This window comes from Theropithecus gelada, chromosome 7b (genome assembly GCF_003255815.1).
Source record: "Theropithecus gelada isolate Dixy chromosome 7b, Tgel_1.0, whole genome shotgun sequence".
Classification (NCBI taxonomy): Eukaryota; Metazoa; Chordata; class Mammalia; order Primates; family Cercopithecidae; genus Theropithecus; species Theropithecus gelada.
This window is the reverse complement of record NC_037675.1, coordinates 18,861,283-18,887,351: the sequence shown is the minus strand read 5'-3', so window position 1 is coordinate 18,887,351 and position 26,069 is coordinate 18,861,283. Positions and strand designations below refer to the sequence as shown.

The following is a 26,069-nucleotide window of genomic DNA, read 5'->3' as shown; positions in this document are numbered from 1 at the left end:
CCCCGGAGGGAGATGTCTTCCTGCTCCAACTTGGGCCTTTTAGCCATGATTGGGTTTGTCATCCTGGAATCACTGTGTCTTTACAAGATCTTTAAGTACATCTGTTCTCAATTTTCAGACTATGAGGCCAGGATTTGGGTGCAAGTAGTTTATCTGGGAAGTGATCCCAGGAAGCACTGTAAGGGGGCGAGGGAGAGAACAGTTAAGAAAGGTGCAATCATGAGTAAGTGACTGCCATGAGTAAGGGACTGCTGTCGGCAGTGGGGCCATCCCCCCAGGACCCTCTGAGAGGTATGTAGAACTTGCCTCAATATCATCTCCCTGTCCCCCGGGCAGGATGGGGAGTTATCCAGCTCCTGTCCCTTATGGTTGAGGTTGCTGTCTGCACGTCAGTCCTTCAAGAGAGGACACTGGCTATGTCTGCCTTCGTGATTTTGATAAATTGTCTCCTTCTGAGCACTTTGTCGATGCCCTAGTTTCCTAATGATACAATTGGGAGTCTGAGTTTAAATGCCAATTCCTGTTTTGGTGGAATTATTTTAATTGTGTGTTTGTAGATGTTCTGGAAGTTCTCTAGGTGAAATACTATAAAAAATTGTGCACAGCTCAGCTGAGCTAGAAACAGGTGACTGCAGGGAGGACAGAAGGTTGCCCCTGTAACCCTGTGGGGGTACCAGCCCTTCATGGCCCTTTGGGCTGTCACTTCTTGGCCTCACAATGGCTGCCTAGCCTTGTGGCCTTGACTTCAGAGCTGCCTCTTCCAGCAAGCTCTCCCTGACGAGGTTTGATTAGATCCTTTTCTAAACTGTGTCCCCTGGAGAGCCCCTGGGTATCTGCCCCACCATTCACTGCTGTAAATGGAAGATGTCTGTTTGCTCATCACTCCTGTTTGCTCATCAGCAGGGGCTGCTGCTCCTGGCCTGGGCTGAGCCTCTGATATCTCCTAGGCCCTTAGTGGCTGTTGGAGCTGTTGTACTCAACTCTTTGAGACAAACCCTCCTAGGAGTAGATGCACAGAATTTTGTTGTGCTAAATGAGCCAGTTCAAGTGATGCACTTATGTTTTAGACATACAGACTCATGACCCTCTGGCTTCCCCATACATTTCAAATCCCAAATTTGAAACAGTGGTTGGGCCACACCTCTGACCTCAGCTGTGACCTGTGAGTGTCGGTGTTTTCCACAATTACGGTTCCTTCCCTTGTCCTGCAGCATCTGATGTGCGCTGGACTGTGGTGCCTGGTAGAAGGAGACACATCCTGCAAGACCAAGCTGGACCCTCCCCTGGATGGCACCGAGTGTGGGGCAGACAAGGTAAACCCCTGGCTTCCCGCTGCCCCCAACAGGCAGCTCCACATCTCCCAGGCAATTGGCACCTCTCCTTCTGAAACACTGTCTGTACTCTACTTACGAGCCCCTGAAACATCTTCCAGGCACCACAGAAATGCCCATGGAGCCCACTCTGGGCACAGAGTGGTGCCTACATCACCTCATTCCTTTTTCTTATAAGATACAAGCATCAGTTACTTAACATTTTTTGTTAGATTAACTCCTTTCATCATGTAAGGGAATTTACTTAAAAGGAACGCTTTCACCAGTATATTTTAAATGGAAGAACATCACCTGCCATGCCCAGTAGGTGCTCGTAAAAAGAATTCAGTGAGAACAGTATTACCCAATTCTAACTAAATGTTGAGAGAATGAGCCTGTTCCTCACGTGCAGGAGAGATAGGGAGGTGTTAGAAGAGGTGTTCAGGACTGCAGCCGCAGGGCTTCTCTCCAGTCCTAGTGCAAGAATTGAAAGAGTTGAAAAGGTAGTCAAGTTTTGCTCTGATGCCATGACTGGGAACCACAAAAATCACATCTAGCACCTGAGGGTATGTGCTGTGCACTTTGAGAAATTGTTTTATAGGGCTGACCTCGTCTTATCCTCAGAAAGAACCAACTCACGTGGAGCTGGCTGTGTCATCACCAAGCAACAAACCCAACTCTCAAGTTCAGAACCTCAACTGGGGCATGCTGCCTCTCAGCGAGAAATGCACTCATGTCAAGCAAAGTTTGCAGAAGCCCAGGTCTCTTCATGAGCCATGTAGATTAATCCTTTCCCTGGGATTTAGAAAATCCCGATGGAGCACATCCATCTGAAAGTTTAGGGCAAAATCCAAACCCTACAGGGATATGAGTGTCAGCTTGAGTAAGTAAGGCACGTCACTAAAATTAGCAAACATGCAAACCCTGAAACATACTGTAGTTTCGTGTAAATTTAGAAAATGGGTTTTTGGCAGTGTGGCATTTTGGGGCCTGGCGGGCTGCAGTGAGCAGCTTTGCTGAGTGCCTGGGCCCTGGCCCTCCCCGCTGTGTTTCAGTGGTGCCGCGCGGGGGAGTGTGTGAGCAAGACGCCCATCCCAGAGCATGTGGACGGAGACTGGAGCCCGTGGGGCGCCTGGAGCATGTGCAGCCGAACATGTGGGACGGGAGCCCGCTTCCGGCAGAGGAAATGTGACAACCCCCCGTAAGTCCCCCTGACCAGCCATACCCCAACGAGCCGCGACTGGAGTTTCCCAACTGCAGCTCTCGCTGCCTCACACAAAGCAGGGTCTGTCTCCCGATGAGCATCAGAAGATAAGAAAGATGAAACCAAGCCAAGGTCCAGGGTGCAGGGGCCTCGTGTGTGTCAAATGACATCTCAGCTTAAATTGCTCTTTCTGTGAACATGAATATGGTAGACTCTGGGGTGAGCTGACTCCCTCATTCCTTCCCTGGGCCCCAGTGGAAAGATTTTCAGAGACAGCTGTATTACAGTTCCTCCTGCCTGCCTCGTGGTTTACCAAGTCTGGGGTCATTCCACATTGGCTGTCTGCTGATGTGGGAGCAGCCTGATGGTTCATGACTCACAGAGTATCTGGGTTCAGCTGTCTTCTTCATCCTAATAGTTTTCATGGATCCTCCTATAACTATTAGAAAAACAATGTTTCAGTTTTTTTCTCTTTGGCTTCTTTTTATTGACTCTAATGACACCATGACCTTTCCTGTTTACCTTTGTACATTTGTTCCACAAAACTCAGGGATCAATTTTGGGCTCAGTGATGATAATTCCATCATCACAGATTTTTCCCTTGTTTTCTTGAAGTTTCCCATTTCTTTCTTTTTTTTTTTTAATACTTGAAGTTCTGGGGTACATATTCAGAACGTGCAGGTTCGTTATATAGGTATACACGTGCCATGGTGGTCTGCTGCACCCATCAACCCGTCATCTACATTAGGTAATTATCCTAATGCTATCCCTCCCCCAGCCCCTCAACCCCCGACAGGCCCCGGTTTGTGATGTTTCCTTCCCTGTGTCCATGTGTTCTCATTGTTCAGCTCCCACTTATGAGTGAGAACATGCAGTGTTTGGTTTTCTGTTCTTGTGTTAGTTTGCTGAGAATGATGGTTTCCAGCTTCATCCATGTCCCTGCAAAGGACATGAACCTGTCGTTTTTTATGGCTGCATGGTATTCCATGGTGTATATGTGCCACATTTTCTTAATCCAGTCCATCATTGATGGACATTTGGGTTGGTTCCAAGTCTTTGCTATTGTGAATAGTGCCACAATAAACATACATGTGCATGTGTCTTTATGGTAGAAATGATTTATAATCCTTGGATATATACCCAGTAATGGGATTGCTGGGTCAAATGCAGCTTCCCATTTCTTACCATTTCTTTTAATGATCTGTTTTGTGCCTTGTGTGTCAGCAGTTGTATCACATCAATTTTGAAAATGAGCAAGTTCTAAATAATGACTGTAAAGAAATCTCCACAATTAAGTCCTGTTGATGGATAATTAGCAAATGCCTCTTGTGTTTAAAAATCCTGATGCCCAGGTCATACCCCAAACTGATCAAATCGCAGAACACTAAGAGTGGGACCCAGGAATTGGATATTTTATCTTCCCAGGTGACTCCAACAGCAGCCAATGTTGGAACCTCTGGATTAAAGGAAGGCTTATGTTCCTAGTTTAGTCGGTGACAGGAACACCATTTTTCCAGCAATGTTATAAGAATTGGCATTACGTATTAATTATGTCTTATTAAAACATTTCCCTCTAGCACCCAGCAGAGTGTCGGGCACGTAGTAGATGTTTAGTCTGTTAGGAATGACTTCTTTTTTTTTTGAGATGGAGCCTCACTCTGTCACTCAGGCTATAGTGCAGTGGCGCAATCTCGGCTCTCTGCAACCTCTGCCTCCCTGGTTGAAGTGATTCTCCTGCCTCAGCCTCACAAGTAACTAGGATTACAGGAGTGCGCCACAACTCCCAGCTAATTTTTGTATTTTTAGTAGAGATGGGGTTACGCCATGTTGCCAGGCTGGTCTCGAACTCCTGACCTCACGTGATCCGTCCACCTTGGCCTCCCAAAATGCTGGGATTACAGGCGTGAGCCACCATACCCAACCCAGGAATGACTTCTTAATTAAGGGCATAGGTGGGTAGATGATTAGAAACCCTGTTTAGCTAAATGGTGAGAAATTAATGGAAAGTGATTGTAGTTTTTGCATTATTCTATGTTGAAGTTAATAGTTTGACCTTTGGCCCCATGAAGAGAGGGTTGGGTATGGAGTCATGGCTTTGGGCCTGACCTTGTTGGTTAATGGTCATGTGACCTCAAGACCCTTCTGTTCCCTGGCCTTAGTTGCATCCATCAGAGGGCACTGACATGGTAGAGTGGGAAGAGCCAGGCTTCAAAGCCAGGACAGACAGATCTTCAAATCCCAGCACAACTTTTTTTTTTTTGAGATGGAGTTTCGCTCTTGTTGCCCAGGCTGGAGTGTAGTAGCACAGTCTCGGCTCATCACAGCCGCCACCTCCTGGATTCAAGCAATTCTCCTGCCTCAGCCTCCCAAGTATCTGGGATTATAGCCATGCGCCACCACACTTGATCAATTTTGTAATTTTAGTAGAGACAGGGTTTCTCCATGTTGGTCAGGCTGGTCTCAAACTCCTGACCTCAGGTGATCCGCCCACCTCGGCCTCCCAAAGTGCTGGGATTACAGGTGTGAGCCACCGTGCCTGGCCACCAGCATGACTTCTTACAGCGCTGACGGCTGGTACTTGTCTCTTCATCTAAAACTTGGAAGAATTCACAGGAATGCACAGAAAATCCTTGCTGTGTATTTAATAAGCAGCCCCTCTTATTATTAGCACTGATGGAAGAACGGGGATGGGACCAGTTGCCCTTCCCTGCCTAAGGCTTTGTTAAGTGCAGAGAGAAACTGGTAGGGGTTGTGGTTGTCATGGGTGTTCCACGTTTGTGATTGGAGTTTGTGGGGCCTGGTGGAAGATTGATCTTCTTGGCACATTATGTGTCTTATCTCATAACTGATGACACCCAGTAAACATCATAGCAGGAGGATATCAGAACCTCCGAATGCCTGAAGGACCCAGTGTCCTGAGACTGTCGACATTTTAATTGTCTTCAGGCGAGGGCAACACTTACAAGAATAAGAAGTTATCAACACTATGCAAATGCCATAGGTGCCTCTTTGAAGGGAACTGGTGTGGTCTGCTTTCTTGGGATGATATTAGCTAGGGCTTCCCCTGCATTGGTAGCCTGAAGGACCGCTTTCACCATCTGAACTGCTTGCTGTCCTACCCGCCTCCCGTGGTTGCTCTGGGATACCCCAGGGGCATTTTGCTCTGGGAGGATCCTAAACACCGCCCAGTTCAGACAGCTGCATTACTATACTCTCACTGGCCTGCCCTGCCATGAGGTGTCTAGTATTGGGATTCTCACCCCATTCCTCCAGGTCCCGTGGCCCCAGGAGAGAGGCTGTTCTGTAAATCACAAAGTTGTCAAAATCTTTCTTCTTCTTCAGGTCCTCCCTCTCCCTTGCCATGATAGTCATGGCTGTTCTTTCCCTTGCTTTTTCTTGTATTTTATCATTGAGGAATGGGATAATTTGCAGGGCCTTGGTACACAGACACCTGAGGGTTTGTGGGTCTCAGCACATCAGATTGTTACAGTCATTGATGCACCTTCACGTCCAATCTCTGTTGTTGAGCAGCATCGTCCTGTGGGGCAGGGCAATGGCAGAAGAAACCGAAAGAGCCTGCAGTGTTCTCACTCCTCCCAACCGCACACCCCTTCCCGGTGAAGCCTTTCCAACGCGAAGCCTTCAGTAAACCAGGCCAGGGCCTGAACTCTGCTAGGTGTGGGCCTGCAGTAAGAAGCAAAGACAGATAAAATCCCTGCCTACCCACAAGGGGTGCAGTCCCACCAACTCCTCTTGGTTTTCTCCCAGACACTTCAAACAGGACCCTTTCTAAACTGGGACCTCTACTCCTAGCCCACATCTCCCCTCTCAGTAAATAGCACCAACATCCTTGCATTGCTTTAGTCCAAAGCCCTTGAGTCCGTGCAGCTTCCTCTTACATCCTTTCTGCTTCTTCCACGTCTGGTCATGAGAAGGGTGGTGAATGCAGCAGACCCGCACCATGCGCCGGGTTCCCTTAGGCTTTTATGTAGGAAATCATTGAATGCAGCCCTATGGGAGAGGTATTATTTTTATCTTCATTGTACAGAAAAAAAAAAAAAAAAACAGCAACTGAATCAGGGGGCTGGGCCCAGTGGCTGACGCCTGTAATTCCAGCACTTTGGGAGACTGAGGCAGATGGATCACCTAAGGTCAGGAGTTCAAGACCAGCCTGGCCAACATGGTGAAACCCTGTCTCTACTAAAAGTACGAAAATTAGCCAGATGTGGTGGCACGTGCCTGTAATCCCAGCTACTCGGGAGGCTGAGGCAGGAGAATCACTTGAACCCTGGGAGGTTGAGTTTGCTGTGAGCCGAGATCACACCACTGCACTCCAGCCTGGGCGACAGAGTGGGACTCCATCTCAAAAAAAAAAAAAAAATAGAATTATACTGAAGTTTGGTAACTTGCCCAAAGTCACACAACAAGGCAGTGGCAGGCCAGGTTTGGAGCCCAGTTCTAGAAACCAGAAGTCCAAAATCAAGGTGTCAGCACAGCTGCTTCCTTCTTGAAACTCCAAAGGTGAATCCATTTTGTGGTTCCAGGCAACCCTTGGCCTTCCCTGGCTTGGAGGCACATCACCTCCATCTCTGCCTCTGACTTCACATGGTCTCTTCTCTGTGTGTCCTCCCACCTTTTCTTCCCTTAGAAGAACACTTGTCATTGAATTTAGGGCCCACCCGAATCCAGGATGGTCTCATCTCCAGATCCTTAGCTTAATTATGTCTGCCAAGACCCTTTTGCCAAATAAGGTCTCATTTGCCGGTTCCAAGTGGACCTATCTTTTGAGGGTGAGGGCACCCACCATTCAGCCCCCTGCAGCCTCAAAGCCTCCTTTGTGCTCTCAGCCACAGCATTCCAACCCCAGGACCCTCCTCAGTGCTGTCTTCCCTTTCCTTAACTTGCCTTTGCCTTTCCTTGGGTTTTAATGTAAATGTCTTCTCAAGAGATCTTTGTCCCTGACACCCTGCTTAAAATGGGGTGCTGCTTAACTCTCCCTCAGCACCTCTTCCTTGCATTACAGGTGTTATAACAGCTGTTATTGTTGTTATGTATTTGCTCACTTGTTTTGACTGTGTTCTCCCCACTGGTCTTTGAGCTGAGCTCTGTGCAGGCCCAGGACAGGCCACACCTGTTTAGACACCATGCTGCCTTCCGTGCCTACAGCAGAGGGGCCGCTCCATAAAATGTGCTGACCGCCTTCCTGCCTGGACATGCACTTGCCCAGGAAAACCAATCTCTCTGCAATACTAGTGCCTCCAAAACACATCCCTAATATCATTTTTTCACTGAAACACAAACGTGATCATAAACGATTAGGCCAAAAGTGGCAGACCACCAGGTAGGCCTCATTCCCTTGTATCATCCCCCCTCACTGAGGCCCAGATGCTATGAATGGCCACATGAGGCCCATCTGTCACCTGTTGTGCTGCCCTTCTCCAGCAAGGCAACAGCTCACAGCCTGGGGTTCTCGGCATCACCTTGAGAACAAGCTTCAGCACAGAACCCAGCCTTACTTTTTCCCAGTAAGAGAAGTGATACCTTTTTGCTCCTATAATATTGGTAGTCTGTTTGATCTTTCGCAGTGACAGTGTAGCTCTGTTTTCTGTTGTGAATGAAAACAACGTGCTCCTTTTTCCCATGTAGTTTTCTATGGAGTTTCTCGCCTCCATGGATCCAGCCCAGGTGAATGGGAAGAGGCGGGACAGGCCTCGGGGGTTTCCCAAAGCGACGCAGGACGTGGGCGTGTTTTATGAAGTCCAGGCTGCAGCCTCCAGTGTGCTTCTGCAGGATGCCCTGGTGTGGTGATTGTTACAAAGCACAGCTGACCAGGGCCTCAGAGCCAAGCTCTGACGAAAACAGTGTCCTCTCCCCATCTCACTCCTTAAATCACCAGGCCTACTGCCTCGAGATTTCACAAGGATGTCCCAATCTCACTGCTATGTAGGTCTCAGGCTTGGAACGCTCCCACGACTCCCTCCTCACCCCCTTCACTTTATATTCCTGGCTCCGCTCCCTGTCTTCTGCAGCTGGTTTATTCTCTGTCCAAAAATACTGGCAAGAGAGTCCCCCCGCACACAATTATTTTTTTTAGTCTTGGTCTTCACAGCTCTCAGAATTTTTATTTTTTGCTAGCTGATGTGGAGGCCTTAGGGACCATCCGTGTTTCCAAACCAGCTTCCTAGGCCCGTCCTTTCCTGCCATAATTTATGTTGCTGTTGGTGGGAGTTACGTCAAAAGACTACAAGGTAGAAAATGCATCTGTAATTCGCCTTCTGTTACCTCTGAACAGTTTGTGTGTGGGGAGGGGCTGGGGAGGGAGGGGAGAGAAAGGCTCAGATGCACTTGCGTGAAAAGCCAGCTGCATCCCAGCAGGTGCAGCATGGGCAGGCGAGTGGAGTGCGGAGCTGGGACACAGCAGGGTCACCATGAGATGCAGCCCATGTGCACCAGAAAGGGAAAGGAAGGCAGCTAGCCTGCTAAGACGGTGGGAGGACGGCTGGTGTAAAGTTATGTGCCTGTAATTGGTTTTTGCTTCCACAGTGAACCCCCATCTGTGTGCTTTCGATGTGCCAGCGACCTGGCATTCATATGGATAATTTTTTAAAATTCAAGTATCTACACTGAAGCATAAGTTACATGTGTTACTTGGACACCTTTCAGAGGAGGCCTTAAAACTGGGATGTCTGCTGCCGTGAGGGTGCGTTAGCAGCTCGGCAGCCCTTCTGAAACCATATGGCTTTGCCCTGCTCCCTTCTCAGAGCTCACAGAGCCAGGGGCTACCAGGGCAGAGGCCAGAACTACCAGCTTTCTGCTGAGCGCCCTGTGTCTCTGGATGGTGAAGCTGGTCCAAACCGCTGTTGTGACTTTATCTTCTGGTCTGTCTTCATTTAATACAGCAAACCTGAAAATAAAAAGTGGCATCTTTCTCTTCCAGCCTATCTCGATTCTACCTGTCCATCCACTCGCAAAGAAAGGGACAAATATTCTGCCATGTGCTCCTGTTGATCTCAGCAAACCTTCTGTGCTCTGTGCTTGTGTCTGTCAAGGCACTGAGGACCACCTCAGCAGGAGATGGTCCTTGTTCTGCAGGCGCTTGGAAAAATTTGGGGTAGAGCTCTCCTTTCTCTCCACACTTTCAGCTTCTCACCAAAGCCTCTCTACCTTACTCTTTTGCTTATTTTTAAACAAACTTATGAAGGTAGAATATACAAAGAAGCACAGCTCCGTGCACAGTATTGCTTCTCACGGTTGAGCGTGTGTGTTGGGGCGCACGTGCAGATATGTGTCGGTGCAGTAGGAGGGCAGTTGCTGGCCCCTGGGGTGCGCATGTGTGCTACATAACTTGCCAGCTTTGCAGAATGGCCGTGCCATCTCCATTGCCATGGCTGTGGTGGCTTTCTACTTGCCCCATGTCTTCACTGACGCTGGTGTTGTCAGTAATTCTCTCTGGTTTTGGCCGTTCTGATGGATGTGTAGCAGTAACTGGCTGGGGAATTGGTACTTTCGTCATCAACAGGGAGGCTGAACATCCGTCTGTTTCCTTATTTGCCATTTGAATATCCTTTTCCTGTGAAGTACTCACGCAAGCCATTTGGTTTTGTGTCTAAGCTTCTATTTCATTCATGTTTAGGAGTCCTAGAACAGGCCTGGCACAGTGGCTCATGCCTATAATCCCAGCACTTTGGGTTGCCAAGGTGGCTGGATCACCTGAGGCCAGGAGTTCATGACCAGCCTGGCCAACATGGCGAGACCCCATCTCTACTAAAAATACAAAAAAATTAGCTGGGCATGGTGGCACACACCTGTAATCTTAGATACTCAGGAGGCTGAGGCACAAGAATCGCTTGAACCCAGGAGGTAGAGGTTGCAGTGAGCGGAGATCTTACTACTGCACTCCAGCCTGAATGACAGAGCAAGACTCTGTCAAAAAAAAAAAAAAAAAAAGTCCTAGAACAGAAAAACTAGAAACTGTTGATTGATAGTAAAAATTCAAATTTAAAAACTCATCACACCCCGATGACTGGTCAGTGAGTCAGGCTGTCCTTCAGGCCTCGTGGTGGCCAATGGCAGCCCCTCCCAGAGGCAGGGCGCCTGTTCCTGCTGGGTTCAGGAGCTCTTGCACGCTACATTTCTTCTCTCCACCTCTTGCTCATCAGCCAAGTGGTTATGTCGCCTGTTGGAGCGTTGGTTTCCTCACCCAAAGAATGCAGTCAGGGGCACCTTCTGATTCTGTGTGTGGATTTAATGAAGTAAGGGTTAGAAGGGCCAGCAAAGTGGGAGCCCTCTGGGCATGTTGGCTGTTTTATGATCACTGTTTATGTGAAAGTGCCTCTTTCCTTGAAGTTTCTTCCCGGTCCTCAGGGATCAGTCCTCATTTCAGGATGAGATTGCAACTTGCTGGCTTTCCCCTGGAGGCCTCATGGGACCTCAGAGCCTTGCGATGGAGCCCGGCAGGCCTGTGCCTTCCTGCCCTCACAGGAGAGGCTGAGGGAAAGACCAGACCCGCCTTCAGCTCCTAGGAAGGGATAACTCTATTATGAATCTCTTATATTAATTGTTCTTTATTTTAGCCATGCCAAGTTGGCTTTCTGTCATTTTAGTCTCCCTAGAAGTGTTTTGTTTTTCTCCTTACTGTGTAGCTCAGAGCAACTTCCAGAGTGAATAAGAGCCCCGCCCTCTGCTCCTGAGACTGTGTGAGGGTAGTCTCTCCATTTGCTTCTGGGGATTTGGTCCCCTGCTGCACTTGCTGGCCCCACACACTGTCTCCTGAAGCCCCCATGTCCACACAATCCAAGCTTCATCCACCCAGCCCAGTGTGGGGTCCTTGGGAAAGTTGGGGTCTCCTTTGAGTCCTCCCCCAGAACTTGTGTCAGGAAGCCATCTGTGGAAACTCTGCTAGCCATACCCTCCTCCACAAGGATTCTCCTTCTGTCTTCTCTATGCCACAGATGGAGGGTGCCCCTTTCTGTTGTCTCAGGACCAATGTGCAGTTTACTCTTGAACAACATGGGTGTGAACTGTGCAGATCCACTTATACATGGGTTTTATTCTGTCTCTGCCGCTCCTGAGACAGCAAGACCGCCCCTCCTCTTCCTCAGCCTGCTTAATGTGAAGATGATAAGGATGAAGGCCTTTATGATGATCCACTTCCACTTACTGAGTAGGAAACATATTTTCTCCTCCTTATGATTTTCTTAACCTTTTCTCTAGCTGACTTTACTATAAGAATATAGTATGAAATACATATAACCTACAAAACATGTTAATTTATGTGATCAGTAAGACTTCCAGTCAATAATAGGCTATTAATAGTTAAGTTTTGGGGGTGTTAAAAGTTGTATGTGGATTTTCTACATGTGAGGGGTCAGCATTTCTAACCCTCACATTGTTCAGAGGTCAGCTGCACATGCAGGAGGCCCTCACTGATGTAACTGTAGAGGCCCTGTGTTATAGAGTCAGTCATAAATGAAGGACTGCATGCAGGGTCCTGCCACATAGCAATTGGGGATTATTTAGGTAGCAAATCATGCACCTAGTGGATTACTTCTCTCCTTTCTCATGTTGTTCAAAATAATGACTTAAATAAAACTGAAGAAAATCCATTCCTTTGGTCATATTTTTTAATCAGGGGAAGTTTAAGGAAATATTAGCTGTAACAGGTGGTTGGAGTAATGGCAACTTACTGAGAGGTAAAGAGAACTCTAAGGAATATAGGAAGACAAGATACAGGTGGCATCCAGTGTCTTTAGGTCTGAGGCAGAGCACCCAAGGAAGGAACAGATCTGTATGACAGGGACCCACACACAGCTACTGTGAAGGACGGACAGTAGCTGCTACCACAGTTTCATCCAGGAATGAAATTCCTTGTACCTTGTTAGAGAGGGTGTACCTGGCGTCCACTGAATGAGGGAGAGGCTTGTAGCGGTTCTGTACTGGTGGCACTCTCTGGGAAGTCACACTTAAGGGTGTGAGGGAAAGGTTCCAAGGGAGGAAACTGCATCTCAAACCAGGATAGGAATCTATCCAAAAAGTTGGTGTGCTTGGAAGCTACCCATTGGAGTATAGGAGAATGCTGCCCACATGGAGGTGGAATGCATCACAAGCCACTGAAGAAGCATGCTGAGAGAAGCCACATACCAGGACCAGGGAGGAAAGCCTGTTCCTCCTACATTCAGGTTACATCTAGTGTATTTTCATTTGAACTAGAAGGACTCCCTTTAGCATTTATTGTAATGCAGGTCTAGTGGTAACAAACTTTCTCCATTTTTTGTTTATCTGCGAATGTCTTAATTTCCACCTTGATTTTTGAGGGACAGTTATATGGATATAGAATTCTTGGTTGACAGTTCTGTTCTGAGGCACTTTAAATATGTAAGCACACTTTTTTTGGCCTCCAAGGTTTCTGGTGAGAAATTGGCTAATAATCTTGTTGAAGATCCCTTGTATGGGATGTGTCACTCTTCTATTGGTGCTTTCAAGGTTCTCTCTTTGTCTTTTGGCAGTTTAATTATAATGTGTCTTAGTATGGGTCCTTGTATCCTACTTGGAATTTCTCAAGCTTCTTGGATTTGTAGAGTCACGTCTTTCTTCACATTTGGAAAGTTTCAGCCATTTCTTCTTCAAATAATCTCTAACCCCTTTCTCTCTTTTTGTCTCCTGAGACTTGCATAGTGCATACATTGATCCATTTGATGGTGTCCCACAGATTATCTCTGCTTGCTTTTCTACATTTTTTTCTTTTTACTTCTCAGACTCAGCTATTTCAATTGTCCTGTATTCAAGTTTGCTAATTCTTTCTTCTGCCTGCTAAAATCTACCCTGAACTGGTAGATTTTTTCATTTCAGTTCTTATACTTTCAATTCCAAAATTTATCTTTGTTTCCTTAATTTCCATATCTTTATTGATATTCCCATTTTGTTTACAGATTGTCTTCCTGACTCTTATCTGTGCCTTCATTTGGTTCCTGAGCATTTTTAAGACAGTTGTTTTAAAGTATTTGTCTAGCAAGGCCAACATCTGGATTTCCTCAGGGACAGGTTCTGCCAATATATTTTGTTCTTTTGAATGAACCATACTTTCCTGTTTCTTTGTATGCCTTATGATGTTTTCATTAAAAACTAGACATTCAAATCTTAGAATGTAGTAACTCTAGAAATAGGTTCTACCCCTTCTCCAGGGTGTTTTGTTTTGTTTTATGATTTAGTGGTATCCCTGGATCAGGAATCAACCTGAAGTGAAAGCTTAAGGTCTTATCAGGTCTTGTTTGAGCCTGTGTCTTTTCCTAGCAATTTCTGGTGGCTTTCTAAGTTCTCCTAGATGAAGTTGTTTTTAAATGTCTTTGTGCTTAAATTTCTGGCTCCTAAAAGGAAAAAGGAGGGAAATCCCCTGGAAGCCACTTCACCTAGTGGAGGTTACAACAATGCCAGCCATCTTCTGCATCTGCACCTTAACAACTGAAAGTGGCAATTAGCAGTCAGAACACAGAAATCAGATATTTGGAAGATATGGTCCTTATTGCTCACCCTGACTCCGGAAAGTTGCACCAGGAGCACAGACATAGCTGTCTGCCTTGGGGTGAAAGATGGGCAGTAACTGTTACCACACTAAAGGCTGAAATTGAGCAAAATTAACTGAAATTGACCTGGCTTTCCCCTGGAAGCTGCAAGCTTTCAAGTAGACTGCAGAGTTTCACAATAGTTTCTTCAGATAGTTTTTGCCAGTATGATTATTGTCTGGATGGAGAAATGGATTCCCAGTGCTTCCTCCTCAGCTCTCTTCCCTGACATCATTCCCTCTGTCGGTCATTTTGAGATAAGCTCTGATAATATAGTTCAACTCAGTTTACTACTTATTGAAGACCATCCTGCTCAATGCTCTCTACTGAGAACACAGAACCCAGATATTTGGAAGATAAGATCCTTCCAAATAAGAGGAACAGGAGGAAGACAGCTCTCCATTTCATAAGGTTGGTGGAAAGCAACATAGCAGAAACCCAAACAAGATTTGGAGATGGTCTAGGTAGGAAGGAAAAATAGGGTGGGGGTGACCTCAAAGATGGACAGAGGGTTAGGAGGTGGGAAGTGGGGACTACAGGGTCTGTGAGCTAGATAAGGGGCCACATAGAGACTGCCTGTTGGAGAAGTTGTCAGGGAGAAGCAACAGCATAAGCAGATCTGGAGGGAGGTGTGCCAAGGCACGTGTCGTATCCCATGGGCTCCACCTCCAGACCCACTTTCTTCTGGATCCATTTCTCTTACATCATATCACATCACATCTCCTCTCCACCTCCTCACTGTCAGGGGTAAAGGTAATTGTTGTATGTGGGTTAGGCAGATGTAAAACTGGAGAAATCAGCTACTGGAAAGGGAGGAAACTGAAGCGTTAATGGAAACTCAGTAACAACTTAGGAAGTTAATCACATAATGTTCACCAATCGCAGTCTATACTCAAGTGTGTAGGAAATGTAGCTTTCTTTATTCTTCTACAAACCCACCTAATTTGTATTTTTATACTCCCTTCCAGTCCATGTTGTATTCCTCATGACTTCAATGTCTGCCCTGCTTTCTCTGAGTCTGCATCTAAATTCCGTGAGGAGCATCTGGTCCCTATGTTGTCTGGTTCTTTAGTTTCCTGGGGCTGCCATAACAAAGGACCCCCAACCAGGTGGCTTCAGCAACTGAAAGTTATTGTTGTACGATCCTGGAGGCTGGAAGTCCAAATCAGGGTGTTGACAGGGTTGGTTTCTCCTGAGCAATGTGAGGGAGAATCTGTTCCAGGCCTCTCTCCCAGCTTCTGGTGGCTTGCTGGGAATCTTTGGAGTATAGAAGGATTATCCCAGTCTCTGCTTTCATCTTCTTATGGTGTTCTCCCTTTGTGTGTGTGTGTGTGTGTGTGTGTGTGTGTGTGTGTGTGTGTGTGTGTGTGTGTGTGTGTATCTCCAGATGTCCTCTTTTTATAAGGACACTTCATATTGGATTAGGGGCTCAACCTACTCTAGTATAGCCTCATTTTAACTAATTTTATCTGTGTCCTGTTGGCCCTATTTCCAAATCCGGTTGCACTCTGAGGCACCAGAGGTTAGGACCTCTGCGTAGAGTTTTGTGGGCCTAGTTCAGCCTGAAACGTGCCATGCTGCATCTGCTGCCTCTCTTGTTCCTTCTCTGGCGCCCACTCATGGGGACTCACTTATTGCCAGGGTGATGTTTTTCCTGCTGATACATGTAACTCTTGGGGGCCAGCCCCTCTCTGCTCCTTCCACACTGTGCTTCGTGGCACAGGATTTGATTGATTCTGTCTGCCAGTGGTACCTGGGCCAGGGTTCCTGGGGAGGCTGTCTGAGCCCCTTCTGCCTAAACACACCAAGCAATCGTTTCTCTGAAACTGATGCCTCCCTTGCTTTCTAGACAGGAAGCAGAACACAAATCCCCTCTTTTCTCAGATTCCATAAACCTTCTAGAGGTTTAGCTGTTGCCTAACTTGAAGACCAGCAGAGCTCAGGGCCCCACTATGGGGCCACCAGTAGGTTTAATCTCTCTAGATCTCTTCTTCTCCTGGGGAAGGGAACTGTTTTCTGGTGTGTATGAGATAGACAGAAGTATGAAAGGGGCCTTTCTCATCAGGATATTTTCTCCAAGACATCTGTGTAGACCAGGAGCTGGCAAACTTAAGGCCCGTGGGCCAAATCTGGTTCACCACCAGGTGTTTGATAAAGTTTTATTGGGACACAGCCATGCCTGTTCTTTTACATGTTATCTCTAGCTGCTTTTGTGCTACAGTGGCAGATGAGTGATTGGAGACTGTATGACCCACAAAACCAAAAATATTCACTATCTGGCCCTTCACAGAAACAGCTTTTCAACCCCTGGTGTAGACCTTTATGACACGAAAGCCCAAAGGCTTCTGCCGTCTTCTGCTGTTATCTCTCTCCCCTAAAGCAACAATCGCAGGGTGGCCTTGCTTTCTGAACATGAAAAATGACAAAGGAAGAAAAAGAAATACACAACATGAAATGAATAGTGTGTCGAGATGACATTTGGCCAACAGGTGTGTGTGATTTGTGGGAATTCATTGACCAGAACAGTTTGGACGTGTGCCCTTTTCTTTCTTTCGTAGGCTGAATTTCAATAAAAAGTGTTGGGGGTGGGAGTGGATAAGAAATCTTATTCCATCATGATGACCTTGGCATCATGGAAATGAATGGAACCAGTGAGGTTGCCCAGGCCTGAGTCCTCCAAGGACACCCTGGGGCCTTGCAGAAGCACAGGGCAGAGCCATGCTTTGGCCAGCCAGGCCCTCACACGTGTGGACTTGGCCAGTGAACACAGCCTGGGTCTCCAGAATGGCTTAAAACCCCAGCCTCGGCACAGAGCATCTAGGACCCAAGACCACAGCATTGACCATGTGTGGTCTCACACCTGCCTAGGCAAAGGTAGTGCAGCCCGGATCTAACTGGTCTCCACTCGAAGCCCATGAGCAGGTGAACTCCTTGTTCTTATTCTTTTCATTATAAAGTAAACAAGCTATGTATTTACTCATCCTGAAACTTAACCTCCAGAGTATACCTGGGGGCCATTTACAGGTCTTCATGTCAGAGAAGACCCCTGCAGAACACACACACACACACACACACACACACACACACAAACACACACACACTCTAAAAATGTCCTTTGGGTTTTCAGTGTTACCCATGGCCAAATTTTAAGTTCAGATCAGATGAAGGACGCAATGGGTGGATCTTGCTGAACTGATACTCACTGCCTTCTCTTTCCATATGACCTTGATTTGCAGTTCTCAGATGCACGTTTCAGAGGGTTCACTTAAACATGCCGGCAATGTGGGTCTGGGATTGTGGGCATTTGGTCTGTAACAGCAGAGAGGGGGTGGCTTTGGAAACCTTGCCCTGCCCTCCCCCGCTCCTGGCAAGAGACAGAAACACAGCTCTCCTGCTCTTTAGTTGCACCATCTGGTTAATGCAGACCTTCGTCTTCCTTCTAGCCCTGGGCCCGGAGGCACACACTGCCCGGGTGCCAGTGTGGAACACGCGGTCTGCGAGAACCTGCCCTGCCCCAAGGGTCTGCCCAGCTTCCGGGACCAGCAGTGCCAGGCGCACGACCGGCTGAGCACCAAGAAGAAAGGCCTGCTGACAGCTGTGGTGGTTGATGGTAAAGGCATATGGCATGTCCTTGCATGGCAACCTCCTATCCTCCCCGAGGAACATACAAACCACCTAGGGAAGCCGGGGAGCATCCCCTTTCCCAAACCAACCCAGCAAGACACTCCAGTCCTCTGCCCAAGTTAGCTGCAGCCCAACTTTGTAAGTTGTGGGGTTGGCCTTGAATGACCCAACTCTCTGAGATGTTCCAACTGCAGCTGTTGAAGCAGGCAGCAGGCCAGGTGCATCCTCCAACCCCATTTGTAGCAAGGAGGCTGTGCTGGCATCCTGCCCCTGGCGCCGTGTGTAGAGGGACCCAGGATAAGCTGAGGAGACTGAGACTTTACAGGAGCATCCCAGTGTGTTGGTGTGGCTGCTGTCTGGCTTTCCATTGCAGATGCTTCCCTGTATTGCTTCTCTTGGTTTATTTTGTATTGGCTCTTAATCCTTGGCTAGGATGTTGGGGGACATTTTGAGAATAGTTTACAACTTGGGAAAGATGATAATAAGCACAGGTCACATTTTCTTTCCAAGAGCTTTCTCCTGAATCAAGAGGCTCTGCCCCATTGGGCCACTGCCAGCATTTCCAGTAGCTGATGAAGTTCTAGGTGGTGTGTCATGTATACATTTGTAATGTCTGCTTAATTAATGTCCTTAATAGATAAGGACACCCCAGGGCCCGCCTCAGGGTTGTTGTTGTTTTTTTCTTTTTTCACCTAAAACCGTTCTTCTTTAGGAAACAAGACTTTGTGTTATAATGATGACATATGAGCCCGTTTATCGGTATGTCACGTACAAGACACAAGTTAGCTCTACCTACATTGTCTCGTTTAATACGCAAAACAAGCTGTGAAGAAGATCAGAGGGAGTGAGGTTACAGGACTCCTCTCAGCGCCTGCAGCTGACAAGAGGCCAGGGCGGGAGCTGACCCCAGTTCCAGAGCGGCTGACTCACAGAAAATAGGCAGCTGTCGTCTGGCTTCCCACACTTGAAGAAGACAGACAGCATGACTTCATGGGTGTGGGGTGAGGGAGCTTGAAGAAGAACTCAAGAAACTGGGCCCGATTTTTAGACAGCCTCAAAAATGTTTTGCAGAAGAATGACGTTCGGATGCCAGGTCTTTTGTTTCTTCCCCGTGATGGGAAGAGCCTTTGAAATCTGCATTCGGTGGTCTGCGATTGCAAGTTCAAGTGTGCATAGCTGTGTGAAGGTAGGCCCAGGCATCTCTGGAATAGCAGCCTCAGATCTGCAGCTTTTACTCTAACAGCCTGACCCATCCTCTTTGAGCTGACTCATAAAGCAACATGTGATGCTCTAAACTGTAGCAGATAACAGCAGCCCACTCAAATGAGGACTCATTTAAAAGTATTGGGGAGCCCCTGTCATTCTCCTTTTTAAAAAAGAACACCACCTTCGGGGACTGTGTAACGTAGCTGTGCCATCAGCTCGCCAGCAGAATTCAAGAGAAACATGGCCTTTACACACTGAACTTTCCCTGCAGATGAGGGAGAGAGGAGACCTGCCCTCCTCAAAAGAACGAGTGTGACTAGAGCCATGCACTTGCACGTGGACCTTTGCCTCTCTCTGCCTGGCCATGAATTGGATGCAGGAGGTGGCAGGAGGCAGCAGGAGACTTCCCGCTGTGTCAGGCACACCCAGACCCCGAATTGGAAGCGAGAGAGCTGCCATTTGGTTCTCATGAGAAGCAGCCTTGAATCCGAACCTTCAGCTTTCCCCAGCATGCCAGATAAAGATGCTTTTAGACCTCTTTACTGTCCGCTCCCACTTTGCAGGAGCAAGAAGAGGTCAGGTCTGGGACAGATTCGCGCTCTTCAAATTTCAGCTCAACTTCGTGCACCAAGTTGTTCTTTCCCTGGTTGCCTGCTTCAGTTTTCAATGCTCCTGTCTCATTTATTCAACACAGAAATCCCACTTAAATGTCTGTTTTTCCACAGTTTTCTCCAAGTCCAGATTAAACTTCTGTTTTCCTTCTGACCGCTTTTGGATGGCTGGACTCTCTGGTTGCCTTATCACCACAGTGGCTGGGACTTCAGTCTGCCCAGATCCTCCACCCAGGAAGCCTTGCGGTGTGGCTCTTTGGGGAGCTGCTTGGATTGGGAATGTGACCTTTCACCCACTTACTTTCTGTTTCTCTCTGCCTAAGTCATAAGTTATTGTCACTAGAGTGCCACCGCCTTTGATCTGAAAAGAGCAGCCCTGTTTGATAAGGACAGCTAACAGGCAGTAAGTATCTCACGTTTGAAGGAGAGACCCCATGCTCTGGGCTTTGCACAGGTAGCTCGACACATCCTCCTCTGGGTTAGAATCGCCCTGACTTCTTCCATCTGCAGTTGCATTTCTCTCTCAAATACAAACAGAAGCCAGCACTTTTAAAAGGAGCATTTCCTAAAGGGTAAAAACAAAATAATAAAGGGCCAATTTAGAAGGCAGGAGGAGAATATGGATTATAAGTGTTCCTCTGAAAACTCCATGTATAAAAGGCACAGTTCTAGCTGAGCCATGATAGGAACGATTCCTGTGGTTGGGCTCCGGGCTCTTCTGAAGCCCATTATGACTGCCCTATTCATAGCAGTGCTATCGCCGCGGAATTCTTTGGCGAGTGACGCACAGTTCAAGAGAAGGGAAGCTAAATTTTTTTCTTTTTTTTTCTCTCCCTTTTTTAAAAAGAAAAAGGAATTCTTGCAGAGGTAGATTTTCCAAGCGAGGATTCAGGACCACAAATCCATCCCACCTCCAAAAGAAGACAAAGACCCTCCTTAGAAAATATTTCTAAGTGGAAAAGCCTTTAGACAGAAACCCATTGAGATGGCCCACTGCCAAACCCACCCTGTTTCTGCTTTTCCCGTGGAATCTCATTGAAGTGGAAACCTTCAAGAGTTCAGTCCTCCCTGCCCAGGCCAGCAGGCCGCGGGCCCACTGAAGTGTCGGAGAGCTTGGCAAAGGCTGCGTCTGGACGTGGCTGTGCGTTCCCAGCTCCTCCTGCCTGGCACAGCAGAACCCCCCAGGTCTGAGCCGCTGTGGGGATGAAGGGCGTGATGGTTAGGACTCTCTGACTCCAGCTCCGCCAAACCAGCTGGGGCTGCTTAATGAAAAGGAGGGAAGCTGTTGCAAAGCTGAAGATGTCAGGACCTTAGCGCGGTGGTCTCTGCAGCTTGTGTTTGGCAGTCACACCCCCATGCACCCACTGCACTGGCTTTCTCAGAACTTGTCCACGTGCAAGCTGGCAGGGTAGCCCACGGCACCTCTTATGTAAATCCACATCCCGTATCCACATCCTTTTCGGCCACATACATTTCAGGTTGCAGAGCATTTTATGTGTTCAAAAGGTAATAATGGTGCACCAACCAAATACTTGTATCACTGGTGGGCTCCAGGAAAGCACCCCATAGTCAGACACGTGGGTCTGTCCACCAGGTAACCTCATTAAGGGGAATACTAACACTACCAAGAGCTCACATCAGTCCAGGCTGGTTTTGCTGCCAAATGTGTTTGCCACAAATGGAAGACAACACTTACAGTTTTCGGAGCTTTTTGGATTTCTGAATTACATATAAAGGAGTGTGGCCTTCTTTGGGATCCATCAAGCATGAGCAGACATGACTTCTCTGCATCTGAATTTCAGTACTGAGTTCCCAGGAAAGAGACAAGGAATAGGCCAGCTATGGACAGACACTCACTGCTGGTCAAATCCACAGAGGCCTGTCTGCCAGGGCCTGATGAGGGGGCCGGGGTGGGCAGCTTTGGGAACAGGAGTCTAAGTAGCCCCTTCAGCATGTGTCCCCCACAGAGGACCAGGGAGAACTTGGATGAGTGCTGTGATGAACTCAAAATAAAGCAGTGTCTCCACCATACTAAGACCTTCTAACTGCTGGCCTAGAGAGAGAGAGAGAGCAGTGAGACTACTGAGAGCCACGAGTCTCTTCTTCACTGCAGAGGAAGGTTTCAAACCTCCAGCGGGCACATGCGACCATGTGGCTCCCAAGCTTCTGAGCCCATCTTCCCTGCCCTGCCTGTGACCGTCTCCAGCCAAGCGGAAGTCCTAACGCCAGGCAGGCCAGCAGGAAGCCAGACTGGCTCCAGGCTTTGCAGCATCAGTCAGAATTCCATCTGAGCACACACCAGCCATGCAGATGGCACGTTCCAAGCTTCCTTCCTTCAAGTGTGTGGTTGTATAACTTTTAAGAAAATGTGATCTCCTTCTGTACTGCTGGGAACGTAAGAGTGTTGATGCTGTGCCCAAAGCTGAATCCCACTACCTCATGTTATTTATTGGGGTCTTATTCCTGGAGATTAATCTCCCACCTAAGGCAGCCTGGAGGGAAATAGAGAATTTTGAGGAATTCGGAGCCTCCTCCGCACATTTTAAGAACCTTATCCTTTGGGAGATCATGCCATATAGTTTGCTAGAGGTGTGGGTACCCTGAATTCCAAGCAGAGGCCTCAAAGAGAAGATGGACAAATGGAGAGTTCTGACTGAGCAGGGAAGGGAAGCCCCACCTCCAGACTCTGTTCTGGAGCCCGAGTGTCCCCGGCTGTCCAAGCTGTGGAGGGCGGTGTCAGCATGTGAGAGAGCTGCATGCAGGTGGAGCTGAGCGTTCCTTCCTGCGAGGCTCATGGCCAGCATCCCTTCAGCTGAGGTTGGCCTTCCTGCTTTGCAGCGTCCACATTTCTCTGCTCACCCTAAAGAGTCCAGATAAACAGCCTTCATCCTTTTCAAGTCTGGCCTTTCTAACTTGCCTCAAAAACAGCCTCTGCTTTTCTACCCAAGTCCCACTTCCACTTCTGCTCAAATCAGAGGATACACTCGGAAGCCAGAAACATGCATGAAACTGATGATTTGTTTTTAGCAATGCTACTTTGCTCTTGATAATTTTGGCCTTAGGAGTTCTCAGTTTAGAGAGGAAATTGCGATGATGGAAAAAGAACCAGGCTGGAGCCAAGAGGCTGGGGCGTGGCCCACCAACTGCAGACAGTCGAGCACTTTCTGTGAGCCCTGTGTGCATGTCTGTATAATGGAACGATGACAGCACCCACCTGAAATGAATAGACAGTACTTAGCATGCTGCCTGGAACACAGTGATAGTAAATGTCATTTATGATTTCGTCATCCTTACTACTGTTGAACAATTCACCTCAAAGCTCAATTACTCCCAGTACTGAGTCTGCATTTCAGTCTGAAGGTAATTAAAATCCACTTCAGCCGAGGGACCCTTGCTTTCAATGAAACAGTGGAGGCAGCCCAGTATGTGAAGTAGACCCCACGCTGGGGGCTGTGTTGCTCTGTGTCTCCCACCAGCTCCCCAAGATGCTTGGGAAACCTCAGGGCCCCAGAGGGTACCTCAGTGACCCTGTCAAGCAAGCTCCCTCAAGCTAATCTCAGTGTACGTCTCCATCTTCCAGAGTTCTCCTTCCACCAGCCACCTCCTGAGGTCCTTCCCTGCAAATGGAAGGACAGCTGCCCCTAGCCTGCCAGCACAGGAAATGAGTCATTCCTTCCAGGCTGCACCCAGCCCTCCGACAACTCCCATCAGACCTGTCACATGTGGCTTCATCCTGGATTTGCTATGCACTTGTCCATGAGCCCACTGGGGCCTTCAGAAGCAAACATCACGTGTCTGTCTTTCCCCAGAAATACCCCCAGAGTGCCTCGTATGAGGGAGGGGCTCAGTCCCTGCTTGGTGAATGGATATATGGTGAGGCATCGTTACTCTGCTGTCCTGGGAAGCTTAAGATCTCCAGTCTACTCTCGAGCAGATGTTTTCCCCCACAGCTAACTGGAAGAACTGAGTGAAGCATTTCCACCACACTCCTGGAGCTTCTTTCCAGTGCTGTAAGACAAGATTTCCTACGGAGCCTGCTCAGCAGCAGAGCTTCGTGGGACAGAAGGCCTGGAAAGCGACCAAACACAGGGGTGGTTTAGTCCTCCAATCACGAGACAGCACATCTGCCCTGACGAGAACTCTGCCAAGGTCCTCCGAGGCCAGGTCGGCTCAGAAGCCTCTCTCTGTCCCTGTTCTTGCTAGCCCCAGGCCACCAGAAGGACCCACTGAGGAGGCCTGGTGGAGAAGACAAAGAGCAGCAAGGAGGATGAAGGTCTTTGACTCTCCCCCTGTGCAAAGTAACCACATAGATAGCATTAGGGTAAGGTGACTGAGAAAAAGAGAGAGGGGAAAAATGCATTCCTCTTGCTTAGTTACTTACAGAAGAACAAAATCTATTAAACCTATTTGTTCAAAAATATATACTGAGTCTTGCCGGGCGCAGTGGCTCATGCCTGTAATACCAGCACTTTGGGAGGCAGAGGTGGGCAAATCACGAGGTCAGGAGGTCGAGACCATCCTGGCTAACACATTGAAACCCCATCTCTACTAAAAATACAAAAATTAGCTGGGCATGGTGGCGGGCACCTGTAGTCCCAGCTACTCGGGAGGCTGAGGCAGGAGAATGGCGCGAACGTGGGAGGCGGAGCTTGCAGTGAGCTGAGATTGCGCCACTGCACTCCAGCCCGGGCAACAGAGCGAGACTCTGTCTCAAAAAACCAAACTCTATATATGTGTGTATATATATACACACACACACACACAGACACATACACACACACATACGTGTATGTGTATATACGTATATGTGTGTGTGTATATATACGTATACATATATGTGTATATAGGTGTATATATATATATACACACACACACACACACACACACACACACACACTGAGTCTTTCTGTGAACCAGGTCCTGGGCCCAGTGTGGGGACAAAAAATGAAAGCTTAAGTCCCTGGCCCTCTAAGAGCTCACAGACTCAGCATTACTTCAATCTGAAGATGATTAAAAGTCATCCCTCTCACACTCCTTTAGCAGTGGGACCTGCCTTATAATAAATCCCTTCATTTTTGGGAGGTGCCCAGACAATTCTAGGACAACAGGCAGATGCTGGCGCTTTAATGGAGGTGTGTGCACAGTGCATGTGGAGATGCTAGTCCTACCCCACGTCAGAGCTGGCTTGAGGGAAGAGCTGCAGGGTGGAAGCTTCCAGGGCAGTAGAAGGCAAGGTGCTGCAAGGGATTTCCAGGCTGAGAGAGCATCCTGGGCAAAGACTTGGGAGCTGGGCGTGTTCTGGGAGGTCACGTGTTTTTAGGAGCAGGGGAAACCCAGGTTTCCATCCTGGCTGAGTGCACATGCGGCTCATGTAAGTTGTCCTAGCAGCCCACATGTCCCCTTTGTCCCCCTTACTCCCACTCACTTCCTTCTGGGATCTCCATGCCCCGTAGCACAGCTCTGCAACTGTCACCCAGCAGCTAGGGGAGCACTAAAGCTCTTACCAAAGCTACTGTCATGGAGACCCTGGGAGCCACTCCCCCCACTCGGAGCCATTCTCGTTCACCTTCCCCTCCCCCTCCCTTCGCACCCCTGCTGTAAGAGTGGCTCCGCTCACCCTTGACGTGTATTCAACTAGAGATTAGCACACAACTATTCCTTTGTTCAGCCGGATATATTTGATGCCTTAAGGGAAAGGAAATGCTGTATCATTGCAAAGGATAGAGAGATGAGAAAAGGCAGCCCCACAGAGCTCAGACCTGCGCTGTCATTCCCGAGACTGTGGGTCTTTTTCCACTTGCTGTTTAGAGGAGCTGGAGCCTGTACCTGAGCTCATGCACTTTTATTGACTTGTGCCGACCTCTCTTCCTCAGGGTTTCCCACTGCCCACATGTACCTGCGCCCTGCATGGCCCACGCACACCTTCCCATGTCAACGTCCCCCAACTTTTCCCTCCTCAGATAAGCCATGTGAACTCTACTGCTCACCCCTCGGGAAGGAGTCCCCACTGCTGGTGGCCGACAGGGTCCTGGACGGCACACCCTGCGGGCCCTACGAGACCGATCTCTGCGTGCACGGCAAGTGCCAGGTGACGTACTTCTTCAGTCCTTGGTGGGGCTTTGGAGAAGAGACTTTCTCTCCCCAGACAGGGAGTGGGGTAGAGCAGAGGTCTCAGGAGGCCTCGGGGAGTGGATTTTCTTAGGAAGGCACCCAGCGATGCTGCCTCCTGCAGCCAGCGTTGCCTGGTGCACCACCCCTAGCTCAGTAATGACTGAGCGCTAGGCCAACAAGGAGTGGAGGTGGCTGAAAGAACAGGCACAACATATTCTAAGACTGAAAATTGCTTTAGGCATCATGACTAAGACGAAGGTAGGCAGGGTACTAAGATGCACCTAAAGGATGTCTGCACAGGCCAGGCTCTGTTTAGTGCAAAAGAGACGGCAGAACTGAGCCAATTCCTGTGCAGGTAACGCCAGGCAGATAGATGCGCCCAGCTGTCGGGGGTCACCCATCTACTGGTATATAGTCCCAAAGGCATTGAGGGCTGGATGGCCAT

At 48.3% G+C, this 26,069-nt stretch overlaps 1 protein-coding gene across 1 annotated transcript in view; it reads left to right on the top strand.

Annotated features, from left to right (window-relative positions):
* Positions 1-26,069, top strand: part of ADAMTS17 (ADAM metallopeptidase with thrombospondin type 1 motif 17) — a 370,865-nt gene that overhangs the window by 217,430 nt on the left and 127,366 nt on the right. Inside the window, exons 11-14 of the mRNA XM_025392032.1 lie at positions 1,212-1,313; positions 2,366-2,511; positions 17,516-17,682; positions 25,474-25,601. Of these exons, the coding sequence (XP_025247817.1) occupies positions 1,212-1,313; positions 2,366-2,511; positions 17,516-17,682; positions 25,474-25,601 (543 nt within the window). The remainder of the gene's footprint in view (positions 1-1,211; positions 1,314-2,365; positions 2,512-17,515; positions 17,683-25,473; positions 25,602-26,069) is intronic.